The sequence below is a fragment of the Periophthalmus magnuspinnatus genome, chromosome 17 (genome assembly GCF_009829125.3).
Source record: "Periophthalmus magnuspinnatus isolate fPerMag1 chromosome 17, fPerMag1.2.pri, whole genome shotgun sequence".
In the NCBI taxonomy this organism is placed as follows: Eukaryota; Metazoa; Chordata; class Actinopteri; order Gobiiformes; family Gobiidae; genus Periophthalmus; species Periophthalmus magnuspinnatus.
This window is the reverse complement of record NC_047142.1, coordinates 15,949,736-15,970,391: the sequence shown is the minus strand read 5'-3', so window position 1 is coordinate 15,970,391 and position 20,656 is coordinate 15,949,736. Positions and strand designations below refer to the sequence as shown.

The following is a 20,656-nucleotide window of genomic DNA, read 5'->3' as shown; positions in this document are numbered from 1 at the left end:
ACCTCCTCAGAAATATACCTAGAGTTGTGTTGTGTTTCATTCAAACATAATCCTGGATTATTTGTCTACCTGTTCAAAGTTCAAATGCTCTGTTCCACCTTGTGATGTCATGAAGTGTTAGTTTTCAAGACAGAAAATGGCTTTTACCTTTTGTTCAATGGAGCTTGGCAGATTCTGAAATTATCCAAATGATTTTAGTGAAGGTGTTTGGAGTTTAAAATCGCAGTGGAGCACTTCCTGTATTACCACATGATGACATCACAAGGTGGAACAGAGTATTTTCTGTTTTGAAAGAAGAACACAGCCTAAATATGCAGGTTTTGTGTGTTAAACATGTGTGAATGAAACAAAACACAACTTAAGGTATGTTTTGATGAGAATAGATCGGAAAAGAGTGTAATATAGGCCCTTTAATGCAAAAATCCTCCTATGTATAAAAGGAAAAATCATAATCAAATTGAAATTGCACAATGACAACACCTTATATGTACAACTGCTATAATTCTAAAATCCATGACCCTGATCCTACCAAACCAAAATCGAGTTTGTTTCCATATTTGGTCATGGGTTTCATATATTTTGTTCACCTGTCATATTGTGTTTTATTTGTTTTAGTGAGAGATGACGAGGTTAGGGGTGTAACTGATAACACACCGTTCATTCCATAACTCATTTTGATAGATTTGGAGACAAGTCTGGCGGTTGTTTTACCAAGTCGCCTATTTTAGTCACTCACTTTTAACAGATTTTGGGTCTCAATCCAGGACCTCAGGGAAGGTCTCACAATGGACTATGTAAAATGTATTGTCAGAGGGGAGAACTATAATACTCTTTACAACGTCAGCCATCAACTTTACAAGGACAACTTTTATGCCCGGAGTGAATACACATTGTTAAATCATACTGCATTACACTAAATGTCTGCTATTATAATTTGTAAGATTTAAAAACTAAAATGTAATTGCACATATATTTGTATGAGGCGTGCATCTTGACACAGACATAGGTGCCGTTCATTCAGTTCATGGCGCTGTATGATGATGTCATAGTCTATGTTTCACGACTGAAGCACATAAGACGCTTTTTCTATATCGATAAGTGAAATAAGCTCTACTTTCTCTGTGGCGTAACGTGCGTGGGTGTGATTGGCCGACTTCACAAATCAACTTATCCTTCAGTATATGAAACCTGGAACCATTATTTTTTATTTATTTATTTATTTTTATTTTTTTTTGGGGGGGGGGGGGGCGCAATATTTATTGCGTGTACAGATTCTAGACACAAATTTTTGTTTATTTTTTGATTATTTGATAAGATTTCAGCCATAACCAGTTGAATTAATAACTTCTATGACTCATTACAAACGCAAACTAAGTACTAAAGTGTTTCATTCTACTATTTATTTATTGCCGCTTATGATATTTTTTTAACAAATTGAAGGATGAGAATAGTTTTTGTTTTTTTAAATCTGCTCTTGGGTTATACAGTTTCAATATTATCGTTTATTGTCTATATTTACTTCAGCATCATATCACAATTCAAAACTTATTATTGTGAAAAGCGACCGCGTTTCCTTTGGCTTATTCTTTATTATTTCAATTCATCGTATATTCAGTGATTTTGACTGACAGTTCCTCATGTGTGGCGTACATAGCTCTTACCTTTTCTATATATTCTGATTGGTCGACTAGCGCTAACCCCGCCCCCGTTGTGTTAATGCGCACGGCTTCATTCAGAAAATCCAGGGTTGACAGAGCAAGTTGTGAACCCGCTTTGTAGTACAGGACTCTGGTGTTAATTCTGAGTAAATTTTACAAACTATGGCAACTTTAGTGAGACAAAATATATGCAGAATATGGTTATTTTAAGTAAAACTATGTTCTATAAACTGAAATATGTTAAGTGCCATATGTCATGATGTAAAGAGTAAATACTAAAGATAAGACTGATTTGTAATTGGTTATGACAGAGCGTGTTATTTTGATACTTTCTTCTTCCATAAGTGTCCCATATGACTTTAACCCTTTAACTCTTGGCTGGGCTCTGTCAGTGAATGCTGTGACTAACATAAACAGTCTGGACAATGTTAGAGTTTATTAGCTACAGCTGTTTCCTCTTTTCCACAAGTTTAGGTCTTGAGGATTTAATTAAAACCATCTCCTCTGCTGTCTAATGGTGGGCAGACAAACTCATTGACTTTTGTACAACAATGTAAGAAGACTCCATTGGAACTTAAACGCAATCAATTCTACCTAAGCTGCTGTTAATCTGAAGTACTTTCTATTTACACTGGCGCTTGTTTAATTAAATGGAAATCCTGTATGGAGCTTTATTCAGACTTTAAGAAAGGCTTTGGGACACCTTGGCATTGGCATTTCACATTTTATACCTTAATTTATATGTAATGAAAACTAGAGTTGTCGAAAGTATCGAAATTCAGATACTTAAACTAGTATCAAAACTAGATACTGATTTGAGCAGGTGTCAGTACTAAAAAAGTCACATTCACAGGACAGAAATGAACCTTAGCTCAAGTCTATTCCTTAGCATCAAAATCAAGTTTGAGATTTTACACACTATTTGCTTGGAGATGTTATTGCAGTATGGCATTAAACTTATCTACCTCTATGGAGAACAGCAGGTGATGCAGCCAAGAGAAGTTATAGGTCACATCTGTGGAGAGGCAACCGCGATGACCATAAGAAGGTATGTTATTATAGCAATAAAAACACCTGGAATTGAATAAATGCTCAATAAATAAATGACAGTAAACAGTAAATACTGTTGAGCATTCTATACCAAGCAAAAACATCTCAAGCATGTGGCAAACCTCTACCAGAAAAGTTGCACAGTTCACCTTTAACACTGATTTTCGAGCATATAACACTCCATGGTTCCCTAGTGAATGGGTTGAAAAAACACAGAGGCTTTCTGGATTACCACCATATGACATCACAATGTGGGGCTGAGTATTATGAGTTCTTGAGAATAAGATGGCCTAAACATGAATGAAACAAGACAGCATACATTTTGTATTTGTTTTACCATTAAGTCAGAATATTTAATAAAAATGACATAAGTATACTTGTGTAAAGCTTCATGTTTCCCACAAACCACAGACATTGTGTTTATGTGTTGCATACTCACAGTTGAAGTGCTTGGAGATGGAGTGGGAGGCGAGCAGGCTGTGGACAGTGATCTGGTAAATAATGTGCAGCAGCAGAAAGGACAGACTGGTGAAGCACAGGGACTGCAGCAGACGACCTGTGTGACCTGCACACACACAGAGAGAGGGCGGACAAACATTTAACTAGGTTTAGTTACAGAACTGGCATCCTTTATTTATAAGAGGGGGAGTTCATTCTCATTTGACCCATCCTTCAACTGATGCCAAAGGTTCAACAGTGAGGAGCAGTGCAAAGTGCTAGAAACTCGACCATGATCCATACGCCCTTATATTGATGTCTGCTTTGACCCCAAATGGCTGGGCTCTGCTTTGGCGTATTAAATCTACATCATTGTGTCATTTCCTTCACAATACACATGAGATATTTTGATCATGATATGTTTCTTAGTCAATGTTGCCCATTAATTTTAACCAAAGATAAATAAACACAGGGTCAACTGAAAATACCTTAACTCAAATGAATGATTTGTGAGAACCTGTGGGTTATCAAAATGTGAGACTTCCCTAAATATATTTTGAATATTCTGATAATGTGTCATGTTATTTCTTAATGACAGAAACGACAGAGGTCAATGGTTAAATCTCAGCTCAGACCAGTGCATACTGTTGTTATGCCACTGGGCAAGACACTTCACCAACTATGGGAGCTTAAAGTAAACAAGAACAAAATAACACAAATGATCAAGAAACAAAAAAGAGATGCACTAAACTCTTATGTAGATGAGGTAAAGAACTTATATATTTTACCCAAATTTGCTCTGATGTTTTTGAATTGAACCTTTATTTAATCAGGAAATCTGTGGAAGATAATTTTTTTGCCTTTCCTCTTCTTTGCTCCGAAATTTTTCATTGCAAATTTATACTCTGAATTGTGGCTTGAAAATATATGCTGAATATTTAAAAGTGATTTTTTTCATTTAGAATTTTTAAACATACTGAAAAAATGAAATTCAGAATTAAAAACAAAACAGTTTAAAAAAAAAAAAATCCATAGTGAAAACAGCAAAGGCATTTAAAATTTTAAATCTGATAAAACAAGTGATTTTCCATAAAAAAACTTGTTAAGATTTAAATTTCTTTTTCAAAGGCGACCTGGCCAAGTCACAAGGATATTTGAGAGATGTCTTCTACATTTGAGAGACACATGCTATACATAAACAACTGAACTGTCCCAAAATTAGACTGTTGTGTGGGTCCAGTCCATCCTACATTTGAGAAAAAATGGGAGAGACTGGCTAACGAGGCAAAGTATTTAATGGTGATGGTGCAGATTGGCGTCTTGTTATTTGTTCCTTTCTCTTGAAACTGTAGTACAATAATAAAAATAAGCCCCAGGTAAACTGCAACTTCGAAATTGAGACATAATGAGTAAAAGATTAAGCACCCCCCCCTGCAAGGATGTGGTACTTTTTATACAAATGCATACAGTCATTTGGAGTGGTAGTAGTAGTAGTAGCAGCCGTAGTAGCTGTAGTAGTAGTAATAGTAGAAGTAGCAGCAGTAGAAATAAAATTTGAGAGATGTCTTTTGCGGTAATAGTAGAAATAGTAGTAGTAGTAATAGCAGAAGTAGCAGTAGTAGAAAGGATATTTGAGCGATGTCTTCTGCAGTAGTAATAGTAATAGTAGTAGCAGACATAGTAGTACCAGTAGAAGTAGTAGAAGAAGTAGTATTAATAGCAGATGTAGTAGTAGTAGTAGCAGACGTAATAGTAGAAGTAGTAATACTAGTAGTAGTCGTAGTAGTAGCAGCAGTAGCAGATATAGTAGTGTCAGTAGTAGTGGTAGTATCAGTAGTAGTGGTAGCAGCAATAGTAGAAGTAGTAGTTGTCAATCAAAAAAAACAAAAACTATTTTGCTATGGATCACACCTGGATGCCTGAGGGATTACACAGACACCTAATACACTAAAACACTAAGTTGTAGTCGTTGCAGTAGTCGTAGTAGTAGTAGTTGTTGTTGTAGTAGTACAGACAGGAAAAGCAATCATTGAGTCTAATTTCCTTGGCTTTAATGAATTGGGGGTTTGACCACAGTAGCAGATGGTACATGTAATTACAGAAGTATGTCCGTTCTAAACAAGTTAACGAGGTGTAAACGTGATCCCACTACCAAGAACTATCTCCACAACAACAGACAAATTATCCCAAATACCTGCAAGTGCACCATAAAGCCCCATGTGCAGGGCAGTGGGTTACCATGGACACCAACCACAGCCAGTATTATGGGATGTAATCAGAATTTATGGTAAAAGGAAATTACAGGGTCAACAAGAGGTAAAAACAGTAGACTGTATTGTTCATTATAGGCCAGCATGATCTAAAATGTATTGAACTGAAGGTGCAATACAGAACTTTTTTCATGTTTACTTGCTTTGTCTGGCATGTTCCACAGTATATTAAAACGGGGGTATTTTACTTCTATGGGGTATTAACTGCTAACACAATATATTTAGATCACAATGTGCCCTTTTATTGTTTTGCAAATGCTATAGTCCCAGTATTCACATATTAAAATGTTTATAAATTTCAGTTTTTGAGTTGCTCTCTGTGCTAAGTCAGTCCCCCATCAGAGTGCTATCACATTACAATTGATGTGCATTTTTCTAATGAAACTACTGCACATCACATCAGGTTTGTGAAGGAGCTTGGATGATGTCGGCTTGTGGGCTAAATCTACTACAGGATCGTACAGCTCACCATGAGGAATGTAGGATCAGGGAGAGATCGCTAAATTACAGGGGTAGAAAGCTGTAAGAATGCTTGATTTTTGTAAGCAACCGAAAACCTGCTATTGAATAAAGTTACATAAGTTTAATGCCATACTGTGGAACATCCCAGGCAATGCAATAACCTCTTTATGAAGACAAGCAGATGGCAAGCTCTTCACCAAAAAGGTTACATAGTCCACCTTTGATGATAATTATAATATGTTAGTTACATTTTGATATTTCTTGGAGGTTATCTCAATAACAAAATCTGTTTCATTCCAGTGAAAATGGCTATATCATTCATCTAAATGTTTTGGTTGAAGTTTTCTGTTTGGCACAAAATTATTATGATTATGATTAGAGAGACAAATATTCCTTTTTGTTTGTTGTTGTTTTTGTTTTGTTTTTTAAGATTTATTATGTTTACATTTTCAAACCAACTATTCTGATATTTACTTGTGCCTCATATGTCACCTACTTCTATGCAGAGTAGAGTATCCAAAAATTTTACTTAGTAGCAGCATAAGAAATTATTCAAATAAGAGTGAAAAAGAGTATTTGGGAAAAGTATTACTCAAATAAGAGTAACTTAAAAAGTAAACGGAACATCTGATTTATAATTTGAAGTTAATGTCATTCGAAGGACAAAACATTAAATAATACACAAAATCTATGCATCGAGTAAAGCATTCAGAGTAAAATTTCTTTAAAAAGTGAAGTAAATGTAAGAGAGTACATATAACTACCCAGTACCACCAGTATTACCCACCTCTGCTTGCTATGACTGGAGAAAGTAATGGGGCTGAACAGTATGTGCTAATGCTAACGCTTTTCACTTGCGCTAATGCACCCCGACAGCCTTATTAAATGCTGCAGTGAAAACAATTTGTGCTAATTTCCCCATGCACAAAAAACAGGAATGCTGCTAATGGGAACAACCTGAACTGGCTCGGACCGTTTTGGCTCGTCTCGTCTGGCCGAGTGCGTCAAATACCACATCTTAAACTGTTTGTTTAGCTTTAACTCCAAAAAATATTTCCCCAAAGAAGTTTTTAATTTTCCTAAAACAAAACCAGTATTGTGTTTTTCTGTTAATCAAATGTTGGAAGTACCCGGTCACTTTTTGAAAAATGTGTACTTGGACACCATACTTTTGTTCCTACTTGAGTCATAAATTGTAACAGTAAACTTATTGAGTAAAAGTTTTGGTTCCTCTTCTCACTGTGAGTAAGTCTACAAGTGACAAAAGCTTTATGCTGACAATATGAAATCATTTGAACATTTGTGTTTCTTGCATCGCTCCTTATGATACATTTCAGAACATGTTTGTACAGATTTAAACTACAGAGTTAGCAATAGTTATTCAGAATAAGACTATTGATAAGAATATTTTGTTGCTTATGAAGGAACTTATGATACTTCAAATATTGCAACGTTTGCTTTTTGCTATTTCCTAATTGCGCCCATTCAAATTGCAATTTTTATTTGATTGCAATAAATTTTACACTAACCACTAGGGTTGTCAAAAGTATAGAAACTTAGATACTAATCGATACTAAAAGTAGTAGCAAAAATAGATACTAATTTCAACAGGTATCAATACTGAAAAAGTCACATTCATAGGACAGAAATGAACATTTCCTGAATAGTTTTAGAATGATCTTGAGATGTATCAGAACAAGTATAAGACACATAGAAAAGTATACACCCATGGACACTGTGGAATTTATCTGGACAACTGAGATTACACATATATAAGAACACACAGAAATATAAAAGAAAGTACTATTATTAAGTGTTGAAAATCACGTGATATTGTAAGAAAATATTTTTTATTATCATCGTGGTATGGTGATAGGTATTGAGTATCGAGTCTATTCCTTAGTATCGAACTCGAGTTTGAAAGTTTGGCATCGTACCAGCACTATAACGATGACATAAGTGGGTTTGTTAAGCAGGAGTCAATGTGAAGGAACAGTGAAGTGCTAAACATTTATGGTCGCTGAGGGACAGAGCCAAAGCATTGTCCTTAAATTGGACCTGTGACATTAAGTAAGGACAGAAAACACCATAAAACAAGGGAAGTGCTGGTTATCCGCGCAACAACAAGGTTCTAGGTTCAATTCCCAGCAGATCTGTTCAGACGGGCCACGCCTCAGGAAGTAACAAGCAGCTGGACGTGTCAATAAGGTAAATACATCTCACTGGGGATGAACGATTTGGGGAGACTATCAAATCGCAATATTTCTGACAAGCATGTTAACTGCACTTAAATTTACATTTTTTGTTTTAATAATAATATTTTGTTCAAAGTTCACATTTTAAACACGTCCAGAAGAATTCACAAAAAGACTGATGTCCCTGCGTTTGTCGTTCAGATTATTTCTTCTTGTCAACATAGAGCTTTTGTCTTGCCTGGTTATAATAAAATAAATTTTCAAAACACATTCAGGGTATTACACTTTATATAAAACTGCATATTTAACTAAATATTTAGTTCATAGATGGCACCACAGTGAAACGTGGTTGTGTTCATGGTTTGTATGTAGAGTTCCTGTGCTGTAGAACTCACAGAAATACAGACAGACCTTAGCCGGATGTGAGCTCTCATGATCATCCTCCACTCCTCTGCTCTCTCCTCCTCCAATCGTCCTCCACTCCTTCGCCCTCTCCTCCTCCGCTCATCCTTCACTCCTCTACCCTCTCCTCCTCTACTCATTCACCCCTTCTCCGCTCTCGCCTCCTCTGCTCATCCTCCACTTCTCTGTCCTCTCATCCTATGCTCATCCTCCACTCCTCTGCTCATACTCCCCTTCTTCGCCCTCTCCTCCTCTGCTCATCTTCCCCTTTTTTGCCCTCTCTTCCTCTGCTCATCCTCCCCTCCTCTGTCCTCTTCTACGCTCAACCTCCACTCCTCTGCTCTCTCCTCCTACTGTCATCCTCCACTCCTCTGCCTTCTCCTCCACTCACCCTCCACTCCTCTGCTCTCGCCTCTGCTCATCTTCCGCTCCTCCACTCATCCACTCATCCACTCATCCTTCACTCCTCTGCCCTCTCTTCAGGCCACTCCGCTGTCTTTTCCTCCTCCACTCTTTCTCCACTCCTCTGCCCTCTCCTCCACTCATCCTCCACTCCTCTTCCTTCTCCTCCTTCACTCTTCCTTCTCCTCCTCCTCCCCTGCTTATGCTCCACTCCTCTGCCCTCTCCTCCTCCGCTCATCCTCCACTCCTCTGCCCTCTCCTCCTCCACTCATCCTCCACTCCTCTGCCCTCTCCTCCACTCATCCTCCACTCCTCTTCCTTCTCCTCCTTCACTCTTCCTTCTCCTCCGCTCATCCTCCACTCCTCTGCCCTCTCCTCCTCTGCTCATCCTCCACTCCTCTGCCCTCTCCTCCTCCACTCCTCTGCCCTCTCCTCCACTCATCCTCTGCTCCTATATTTACTGTTCTTCTTTATAAATCCACAAAGATGACATACTTTCTCCTCGTGGCATTCAACATGTGCTGCACACTCGTGTTGTGAAGTTAAAGTAGAAAGTAAAGTCTTACACTGGAGAAGGCGTGATTCTAATTGTTACATGTGACGCACAGGTCTTGAACTGGAGATATGATGGAGCTGATCTAAATGAGGCGTAAAACATGAATCCAAACTAGATACTCATTTGAGCAGTTTTCGATATTTAAAAATTTACATTCACAGGACAGAGATGAACCTTTCCTGAAGAGCTTTAGAATCATCTTGAACACTATGGAACCTACCTGCACAACTGAGCGATTACATATATATATAACTCCACATGGTAATATAAAAGAAAGCACTACTATTGAATGTTGAAAAGTGCAAGTGTCGAAATCGAGTTTGAAATTTTAGTATCATGACACTACCACAGGTACTATCCTGCCAAACCAAGTAATAATATAATGACAAAAACATGAAAACCTGTTATAAGCACTTTTCAAAATGTGACCCTTATGTTTTTGAGTTATTCAGAGTAATCAACAAATGCATCAATACTGCCAAATTATACCCCCACTGGCACAGATGTTGTAATGTGCGATGGGATGCAGAGCCAGAGAGTTAGATGGGGAAATGGCACACAACCTGCTGCATTTAATAAAAGATTGTGTAATGTTGTTGACTGAGGGCATTATTTAAAACAGCTGTGTCTGTTAGACCACAAACCCACAACTTCTGACACTCCAGTAGCAACCAGAAAATACACAAATGTTAAACCTGATGATTTTTGTTACTTAACAAACCTGTGCATCTAGGGTTGTCAAAACAATCAAAAATCAGATAATAAAAACTACGGTCCAAACTAGATACTCATTAGTACTGATACATCTGATACATTTTCATCGTACACATGGGTTCAGAATGATGAGAAATTAGGATTGTTCCCATAGTGATTAACAATTTAAAATGAAACCTTATTTATTTTGAATGGAAAAAGTCCTTTTGCATATAACAGGATGCTGAAAGTCATGAATTGCATAGTCTACTGAACAATGTCAACTGAAATGTGAAAAGAAAAGGTCAGTCTGTGGAAAGGCAATATTGGGTCTCATGAGATACTCGTGAAAAATACCAAATCTGAAATTGAAATAAATTGCATAACTTTAATGCTATACTGAGGAACATCTCGAAGCAGCATGGTGGTTGACAGGAGCGACACAATGGCTGGTTCACAACAGTTAGGTTCCAGGGTCGACTCCTGGAAGGCTTGGGTCTATGTGCACAGTTTGTATGTTTCTCCCTGAGTCTAGGTGGGTTTTCTCCAGGCAGAACAGTGTGATTTAAAATGCTCATGATATAAATGATAATGATCTATAACTATTGGTGGTTTTCAGATTTTAGGATGTAATGCTGTCACAGTACCAGATGGGGGCAACAGTCAGTTTTTCCTATTGATAATAATTCATGAATGTTTTCTATCAAAATGTTCGTAACTTCCACTTTAAGATGCAGAGACAACTCTGTACTAGATTCACAATGCATTCTTAAACAGCCAAATGAGAGCTGCCCCTAATTCACCAACATCCAGGATAAGAAATAAGGGATTAGAATTGTGCGTTGTATTATCAGAGTAGTAATATTCTAAAACAATGGATTTTTTGTTCTTACGAGTGCTCCTGTTCGTAGGATTTGTTTTTTCCAACATTTTCATATTGTGAATGCCAAAAATGTCTGTAAGAAGGCCTTAAGTACAACGTTTTTGTGAGAACGCTTGAGGAATGAGGCCCAGTGTACTTTGCCATGAAATATCCAAAAGGTAGATTCACAAATTGTTAACTTGTTCATTTCTGTTATTAGCTAGAACTCATTATAAAACAACCAAAATCTTCATTTTAACAATATTAATTTTAGCTGCTCTCATCTGATTGGCCAATAGAATATTGTGATGTCATTTTAAACCCAGCAATATAAAACTAAAGCATAAAATACAAATGTCTTTAGAACCAAGACATCTGCATATTGGGAATTTACCACAGAAATAGGAACTACTTCCATAGTTCTCTCATGCTGCATTCAGACCGTGGCGTCAAAAACATGTTGGACGCCTCTAGTCGAACGCCTTTGCATTTGAGGGCAGACACCACCACAGAGACCATGAGCACCATGGACGCCGTGGATGCACATCAGAGAAAAATTCTTGACACATATCCAGCGCATCCGTTGAGTCTGCGAGTGCTTTTGGATGTTTTTATTTCCCAGTCTTTTTGTGAACCAGGTTGAGCGAGTGGCTTTAGTGTATTTATTACACAAAATTGTGTATTTATAATGAGTCTGCAACATCACTGGAGCGTAGTCTCAGACTGGGTGATGTGACATGTCAAACGGCAAAAAGTTCAGCTTTTTCAGTTCTGACGTCTGAAACTTTGGACATGAGAACGATCAAGATGCACCGCGTTAGTGGCAGATTCACACTGCATGAGCAGCAGATTCGCATCATACTGACACTTGAAAACACGCCACAGAAACACAGGATGGCCTAGACCTGCGTCCACCATAGACTTTGCATGTAAAGTCAATGCACCTGATGCCGCAGTCAGAACATTAGAATATCACAACATCACAGCCTATTTACGTAGCAGGGCTCTCAGTGCTTTCCAATGGGACCAAGGCACCAGGATGTTTTCAAATGCCTCCAGTCAAGTGTCATTAATTAGCAAGGACCACATAGAGACAGCATATGTTCAGGAAGTCCACAATAGCCCTATGCATTACACGGACTCACGAGTTTACTAGAAAACTCCACTTAAGTATTTATGAGCAGGTAAGTGGCTCTCCCTCTCACTGTCTATGCTCCTTTACTTCCTGATTGTTTTCTCAGCTGCAGATGCTCCAATATAGGGCCATGTATAATTAAACAGGGAGAAGAGGGGAGACGGGGAGGAGGAGAGGGATTGGGACAAAAGGATTTTGTGATTCTGAGAAAGTACTCAAAGCAGCTGTTGAGGTTTGCAGACCGCACATTGAAGACCGCAGAGGGAAGACTTCACACACTCACTATCTATGCCAATACTTACAAATCTGCCTCAATTAGGAATTCACAGAATGGATCCACTGGTGATAATAGGGGATAACATATTTTAGTAATATAGGCTATTAAAGATCTTATATTATGCAAAATTGACACTTGTGAGTTTTTATTCATGTTATAATGCTCTTACCTCCTCAATAACATACCTGGAGTGCTCTGTTCCACCCTGTGATGTCTTTTAGTAGTAGTTTAAGGGTTAACAGCTATTTTTAGCTGTAATTGAACTGATTTACTCTAACTCTAGAATAACCTTAAGTTGTTACTTTTATTTTTGAATATTTTTGTTTTACCTTTTGTACAGCTTAGATTGTCAATAGAATATCTCTAATACCAGCTGGTGCACGAGAAGTGAAGCAGTTTTAATAAGGATAAAACAATAGCAGTAACATCAAAGTTAAGCAAATCTATGGCTGAAATTATCAAAATGATTCCAGGGAAGGTGTATCGGGTTTAAAAACACAGTGGAGCACTTCCTGTATTAACACATGACATCACAAGGAGGAACAGAGTGTGTTCTGTTGGAGAGAAGAACTCAGCCCAAATGCAGGGTTTGTGTAGTATGGGTAAGTTTTTGACAAGGAAACATTATAATATAGATTAAAAAAATAGTAGAGTAGTATAGAGCTGAGAAGAGGGGAGAGAGGGCCGTGTGAATGGATGCAACTCGTCTTATTATTCATACTAATAAAAATCAATACATTTAATTCTGAAAATGATTTAACTTCTGTGAATTTGTACAAACTCTACATAAATATATAAAAAAAACAAACTTGCACAGATGCCAAAAACAGGGGCAAAATGCAAACTTTTGGCCGCAGTCTGGAGCCCTGTAATGGTTTGAGTTCATTCTGTTACTCCGTTAAATAAAACTCTGATCTGTTTCTGATCTTTGCTTCTTGATCATATTTATTCAGTATACATTAAACTACATTCTCCAAACTCCACTGCTTTCATTCTTGGATGTGTTTAAAAGTGGATCATTTTTCTTATAACAAACCTTGGTATTCCCACTGTAACTATCTGACCTCTGTTCTACATTCAGCTACATCCCAGGACACTGAAATCTGCAGGTTTGTGTTACACAGAAAAACATAACCTCAAATTGGAAACAGACCAAATGTGCGCGTATATTAGTATATGGATCTCCAATGGGCCTACAGTGGACCAGACCCTTATCTTTGGCTTATGATATTTGGATACATCTACTGTTTTCATAGCTGTACATCCTCCTGATAATTATTAAGAATGTGTCTTATATAATTACGCCTATCTTTTGTACATAGAAATATCAGTTACTGTTGTTTGTTGACCTGGAATATACACTTCTCCAACACTTTACAAAGATGTGAGTCTGGTCATTGTTGATCCTCCCGGAGTTCAGTTGGGCGTGATTGACAGGTGGATTAGCCAAACAGGGGCGAAGATCTTATCGAAACACAAGGAGTAAGGAGTGGAAGAAAATGACACAGGGAACTGAAAAACTACAGAAATAATTAGAATGAGCTCCTTAGTTTGACATGTGTCACTGAAATAAACAAAACTGAAAGCACGGCCATGTTTGATTCTGACTTGAGAAGAAGTGAAAGGAGGAGACCAGACCAGTTGGGACCAGTTGTTTGTTAAACCTTTGTTCAATTTGTGGAGCAAGGCATAGGTTGATGGCACAGTCTAGTGTAGTGTGACAGTTTATATAGTGGAGTGTGTGGATTTTTACCCTGCATGGTACAGTCTATATAGTGAAGTGTGTGGATTCTTACTATGGTACAGTCTATATACTGGACTGTATGGATACTTACCCTGCATGGTGGTGGCTGTGGGCTCCGCAAACAGAGGGATGAGCAGCAGGTAGATGAGGTAGACGAATGACAGCCCATTGTACCTGAACAGGCAAGCTGCAAAAACAACAAAAACACATTAGAATTCATAGAGTTTACAGAGAATCATTAAGTCTATTTATAATTGATGATGTTTGATTAAGTTGTTACGGTGTGGCAATAATCAGGGGCATCCGAGGCTCACACAGCAAAAATGTAAAACCACACAGGTTAAAAATGCAGGGTACTTCATTTGAGTTCAACATTTATCTTGCTTTGAGTGAGGCTGATAATTTTTTCAAAATAACTGCTTTCATTTTTTGTATGCAAAATTAACAGGAGTTTATAGGAAAATGTACAAGAACTTAGTCAGTAATAACTGTGACGCGAATGAACAAACAAATGAAAAACAAACAAGTGGTTAGCATTTTATTCCTAGATTCAGTGGGGTCCTTCTGTTGCACATCTTCCTTGTGCATGGGACTATAGAGCTGAGCGATTTGGTGATATAAAATTGAATCATATAAGGATTCAATGCTTAAACGTCAATGTTAATGTGGAACTTAACACAAATGTACTGTTTTTTGCTACTAAACTGTGTATATGGTGTGTAAATGGCATTATCTACTGTCCAGGGTCCTCTTTTGGCAATTTAAATGCAAATTAGGTAAATGTGCAGCTTTGTGGTTAAAAATGTATAAAGATGGTTGTTATCCTGGCTCCAGTGGCCATTACCAATTTCAGGTATCTGGAGACATCACATAAGATTGCCCGGACTACAGTTAGGTGTTTCTGATTACAAACACCTGGCTGCACACACACACACCCGCAGATCTCCCCCCTCCTCCCCCCTCACTCTCCCCTTTAGTCCTCCACGTACTGCCCAGTTTAGCAGGTCCATTTGAAGTCTTGTTTTGGGTTGAGTTTAGGTGTTTAGTCGCACTTTAATGCAGCTCTTTACTCAAACACAGACACGTTTCCCTGCGCATTCCTCCTATTGGTCCAACTCTGCAAAGCTCAGAGTGAGTGACAGGTGGATTTAACCTATCGTCAGTCCACATGACCACATGACTTTTAAGACACAGACTATTCCTCAAGACCCTACCGAGCATATCTGGGTATGGATCAGCTCCAGAGACAATAAAATGTACAAAACAAAACTAACTAACATATGGATAATGTCCCAAGTCATTCAGTGCTCTCTGGCCTTCCTCCAAAACCTAAAAAGGAGATTTGTGCATTTACTAGTCCTGTCACGATAGTAAAATTTCAATTTTGAAACTAAGAAATACACTTGATACTCAATACCAATTCAAAAACCACAATGATAACTAAAATACTTTTTCTTTAGACAACAGAATGTGATTATCAGCATTAAATAATAGTACTTTCTTTTATATTACAATGTAGGTATCTAGTCTACGTGGTCCCCTACAGCTCAAGGTCACTGTAAAACTATTCAGGACAGGTTCATTTCTTAGTATCAATACCTGGTCAAATGAGTATTTAGTTTTGATACTACTTTTAGTTTTGATTAGTATCTGATTTTACAGATTACAACCCTAATTTGAAGTAAAAATCATATCAACCTATTCATAAAATTCAAAAACTTTCTTCCTGATACAGTTTGGTTATAGCTTCCATTATTAACACTATACAACATGTGGCATCATTAAAACCATTTTCACGAGTGGGAAACCTGATCTCTCTAATAAAACATACCACAGGAGAGAGCAGCTCACCCCAAAGCCAGCCCCTGCTACGGCTCATTTCTCCATCACAAACTGCCTTCACACCACAGCACACTCAGAAAGTGTCTATGGGGCTGTAATCCAGAGATAAGCCATTTGTACTTAATGCAGTGAGACTATTAACAGTGTGGACCAGCTGCTATGGGCTCGTGGGTTGCTGAAAGACAGAAAAACAGACCGCAAACTCTATACTCGCCATTTTGTCGAGGAGGAAAGGAGGACATGTTCAAATTTAGATCCTTCAAGGCGCGCAGTGTAACTTTTCTGGAGTTAAAATCATTTTATTTGAAAAACACAGAATGGTTTTCTTTCATCAAAAAAATAATAAAACACATTATTGATTTTGACATTGTGATATGTAACTTTTAAAAACTTTTGTACCTTATGCATTCTGAGCATGGTAAAGCTAACAACAGCTAGCATTCTAACTGCACACGTCCTGGTTTACGGATAATAAAACTCTTTATAATTAGATGCAGATGGTACACAGCAGACTTATTTTGACCTCAATAGTTGCTTACAAAATATATCTGTACTAGTGTTGTCATGATACTAAAATTTCAAACTTGATTTCGATACTAAGGAATAGATTTGATAGTTAATTGTCATTCCAACACAACAATAATAAAAAAAAACTCTTTATTTTGAGAGCAACAAATAATAGTACTTTATATAAGTATGCATACAATAAGTAACATTAAATAGTAGTACCTGACATTTTCTTTTATATTCCCATGTGGCCTTATATCTGTGTAATCCCTTAGTCGTCCGGGTAGTTTCCACAGTGGTCCATGGGTGTATACTAGTTTTCGTGGTCCTATACTCAAGATCATTCTAAAGTTATTCAGGAAACGTTTATTTCTGTCCTGTAAATGTGACTTTTTTTAGTACTGAATGAGTATCTAGTTTTGATACGTTTCACTATCAATAAGTATCTGTTTTTCAATACTTTTGAGAACCTTAATCTGTACTGGGGCAAGACATGGGAAAAATCTGGTACAGGGCCTTTAAGTCAATGCTTTTAACAGTTGTGTTAAACAGCCATTAGAGCATGTAACTCACATTCACAAACAACATAATGACACGTGCAGTAGAAACATAAGAGGCTGAGAAGTACAAACACACAAATGGACCTCCCAAAAGCATTGACACATTGATTTATAGCCCCTCTTTGCTTTTCTGGTGGATGGTAAGCCACATGCTTGACTCCGTACAAATGTTATTGCGCTGCCTGGTTTCATAGCAGAGGTGGGTAGTATTCAGTATTTATTTTGAAAGAAATTGTACTTTTTAGAGTACTTTTTCTTGCAGCATACTTTTATTTATTTTTTATTGAAGTACAGTTCTGGTGACTCTTCCCACTGTGAGTAAGTCTAGAAGTGACAAAAGATTGATGTTGACAATATGAAATGATTTGAACAAACGTTTCTTGCAGCGCTTCTTCAGATATGATTTAGTTTGTCTCATTTTTGTATCTATACTTTGAAAATACCAGATGTTGTGCATTATTTAATATTTTGTCCATCAAAATACATTAAGTTTAATTTATAAATCAGATATAACGTCCCGACAGTTAATCTTTAAGTTACTTTTATTTGAGTAGTACTTTCCCCAGATACTTTTTTACTCTTACTTGAGTAATTTCTCAGATCACTACTTTGTACTTCTACTTGAATAAAGTAGGACTGGGTAATATGGGGAAAAAAAAAAGAATCAAAACATTCTCTGTATTGATCGATCTCGATTTTCAATTTGATATTCTTCCATCTTACTGAAAACACAGACAGGTGGTGTACTCTTGAGTATAATTTTGGCTCCTCTAACAACCTCTATGCACGGGGTATGTCTTTAGTCAACCAAGAACTTCTTCATTCGACTACAGTCCCACTTTAAGCAGTGGAAGTCATCACCTGCTGCATCATTTAACACGTCCAAATGAAGCACTTCCAGGCTCCATTTACCCCCGCGCCCCTCACACACCCACACACACCCACACACTCACCCACACACCCCCACCCACCCCCACACACCCACAGAGTTCTATTCTTTTTGTAGACATTACGTTAACTTACATAAATTTTCTGGGAGCCAAATCTTACCTTTTTCAATTTTACCAATAAGTCTCTTGAGATGATAAAATAAAATGATAACATTTTTCAAGAGAGACCTGGCCAAGAGGCAGCGAGGCAGCCAGACTAAAAGGATTCCTAACTAATACAGCAGTAAAATATCCAAAACATGTCAAATATCCAGCTCAAGCTCAGGATATGCACATTTCAGTTCAACTTTTCTTAAGTACATTTAAATGAGTTCAGGGGAACCAGTTTTTGTAACTGCAGTTTTTAAAGAGGGTCTATTATGCAAAATGCAACTTTCTACCATGTTATAGCGTTCCCTCATCAGAAACAGGCCTGAAGAGGTTTTATATGTCATTCATGAGTAATCTAGTGATCTCTATTGATACGTTTAGCAGTACAATTCTGTCCAATGCTCAGCCGCAAGCCTATGTCACTCAGGCTCCCACATAACAATTTTACATGAATATACAAAACAGCATGATACAAAACAACTTCACAAACTGATGCGATGTGTAGTAGTTTCATTAGTGGGACGTATGCTGACTGCAATCTGACAGCACTCTGAAGGGGGAGTGACAAACAATGGGGGATATACAAATTTTTAAACATGTTAATACATTGTTTTCCACAAATACAGCATTTTCAAAACAATAAAAGGTAACATGGTGCTTTACATGGGGACGTGATGTGAGTGTGTACACAGATTTAGATGTATAAAAACCTATGCACGCTCACATGCATTCTCACAACAGGGGACATTTTGGGTTTACTACAGTCAGGACAAGCCAAATCTAACTAAACTCATTTTACATTATGCTGAGAGATAATGGAAGTTAAATATAGCTAATGTAGTTAGAAGTTACATTTCCACATTTTTTTTACTTCATGAATATTGGTATTTTTAACAAGTCTTCTTGACAGGCCGTGCTTAGTCTTTCCAACCATCTTTTGTTTTGTGTAGGGTTGTCAAAAGTATCGAAAAACAAATCAAAATTACACAGGTATAAGGCCACGTGGTCATATATAAGAAAGGATTAATGTATTTAATTAATGTATTTAAAGGATAAATAGTTTTTTATTATTGTGGTTTCAGAATCTGTATCGAGTATCGAGTCTACTCCTTAGTATCAAATTCAAGTTTGAAATTTTAGTATCATGACACTACTTTTGTCTGTGTAATTAAAGAGACCTTTGTCAGTTTTGCATTTTTGTCTTCAGTCTATTGTGAAATTAGTTTGACCAATACCTTATAAACTTTGTCACATAAAGTTTTGGGGGTTGTTTGTTTTTTTTTGTTGCACATTTGTATGTTTTTGCACATCAGCAATGAATATTAATTCATGTCCAAAAAGTAATTTGAGTCAGACGTTTATTATAAAAATTAAAGTAATATTTTTAATAAAAGTAATACTATTTTAACCTATAATTCTGGTTTATCCATACATGTTTTGTACACAGTATTCTATAACATATGCATTAGATATACATTATGAAATAGAACATCTAGATACAGAAAGCTTAGTGGAAGAATTTGCAGCAGGTGCTATTATAATTGAAATGACCTTTGACACATACCGTCCACTTGCTAATTGTTTCAAAATTAGCCTCTCACTAAATTTACTAGCACGTTATGCATGTTGTGCCTGGAGACCAAAATCTGATCTGGATTTCTGAACTGTAAGAGCAAAACTCAAAAAACAAAAACATGTATAACTACAATTAGGACAAAGGCAAGACGGGTTTGTCCTTAAAAACCCAGTTAAGATCATTATATCAATATCAAAAACAATATCTCTCTCTCTACACCAGTGTAATCTAATTGACAAATCAGGCCATTTCCTCCTCCTCACTGGATGAAGACAAATCCAAGGCATCGGACATTTGGGAAGACTCCCAACAACAAGTAAGTTACTTGCAGGTGAGTAGGTGGTTTGCATCGTGGCTGATTGAGGATGTGATGGGAGTAGAAAAAATCTCCACTCATCTTCTTCACTCAAAATACTCCTCCACAATTGGTCTCTGTAGGTAAGAACCCGCAGAGAAACAGGAGATCTCGATGAAAGGTTCACGCCTGTTCAGATGAATCACTTCCTGGGAGCACCATGTGAACAGAGATCACCTGCACGTTTGACACTAGCATAAATGACATTCTCCCACTTGTCTTCCAACTTGTGTTTACCACAGAGTCGTACATTCTGAACGAGTTCTTCCAAGGCAAATAGTTTGACACGATCAAAACGGGTTTTGTTTCTTACAGCTGATTTTGCTGCATTCTTAGATGCAATCTGGTAACTCTCCCTCACACAGATTGCAAAGCTGGTGGTGCATCTCAAACTGGAAAGCCGAAGGCTAAGTTGACAGGTGGCCTTGGAGACTGTCCAAACATGATCTTGTAAGGAGTGTAGCCCGTTACTTCATTTCTGTTACAACTGTACACATGGACACATACACCCTCTCTTCTCCTGCTCTGGCTCCAAAGTACCCCACATGCTCATCAGCGTTAAGTTTAACCACTTAACTCCTGTTTCCCACGAGGATGGTACGGCACGGTTCGGGTCATTTCAATACTAGAGA

The 20,656-nt window shown here is 37.5% G+C and overlaps 1 protein-coding gene across 1 annotated transcript in view; it reads right to left on the bottom strand.

Annotated features, from left to right (window-relative positions):
• The window catches only part of LOC117384753 (piezo-type mechanosensitive ion channel component 2), a 139,750-nt gene that overhangs the window by 99,422 nt on the left and 19,672 nt on the right, over positions 1-20,656 (bottom strand). Inside the window, exons 2-3 of the mRNA XM_055228613.1 lie at positions 14,236-14,331; positions 3,148-3,273 (exon numbers count right to left, since the gene is read on the bottom strand). Coding sequence (XP_055084588.1) covers positions 3,148-3,273; positions 14,236-14,331 — 222 coding nt within the window. The remainder of the gene's footprint in view (positions 1-3,147; positions 3,274-14,235; positions 14,332-20,656) is intronic.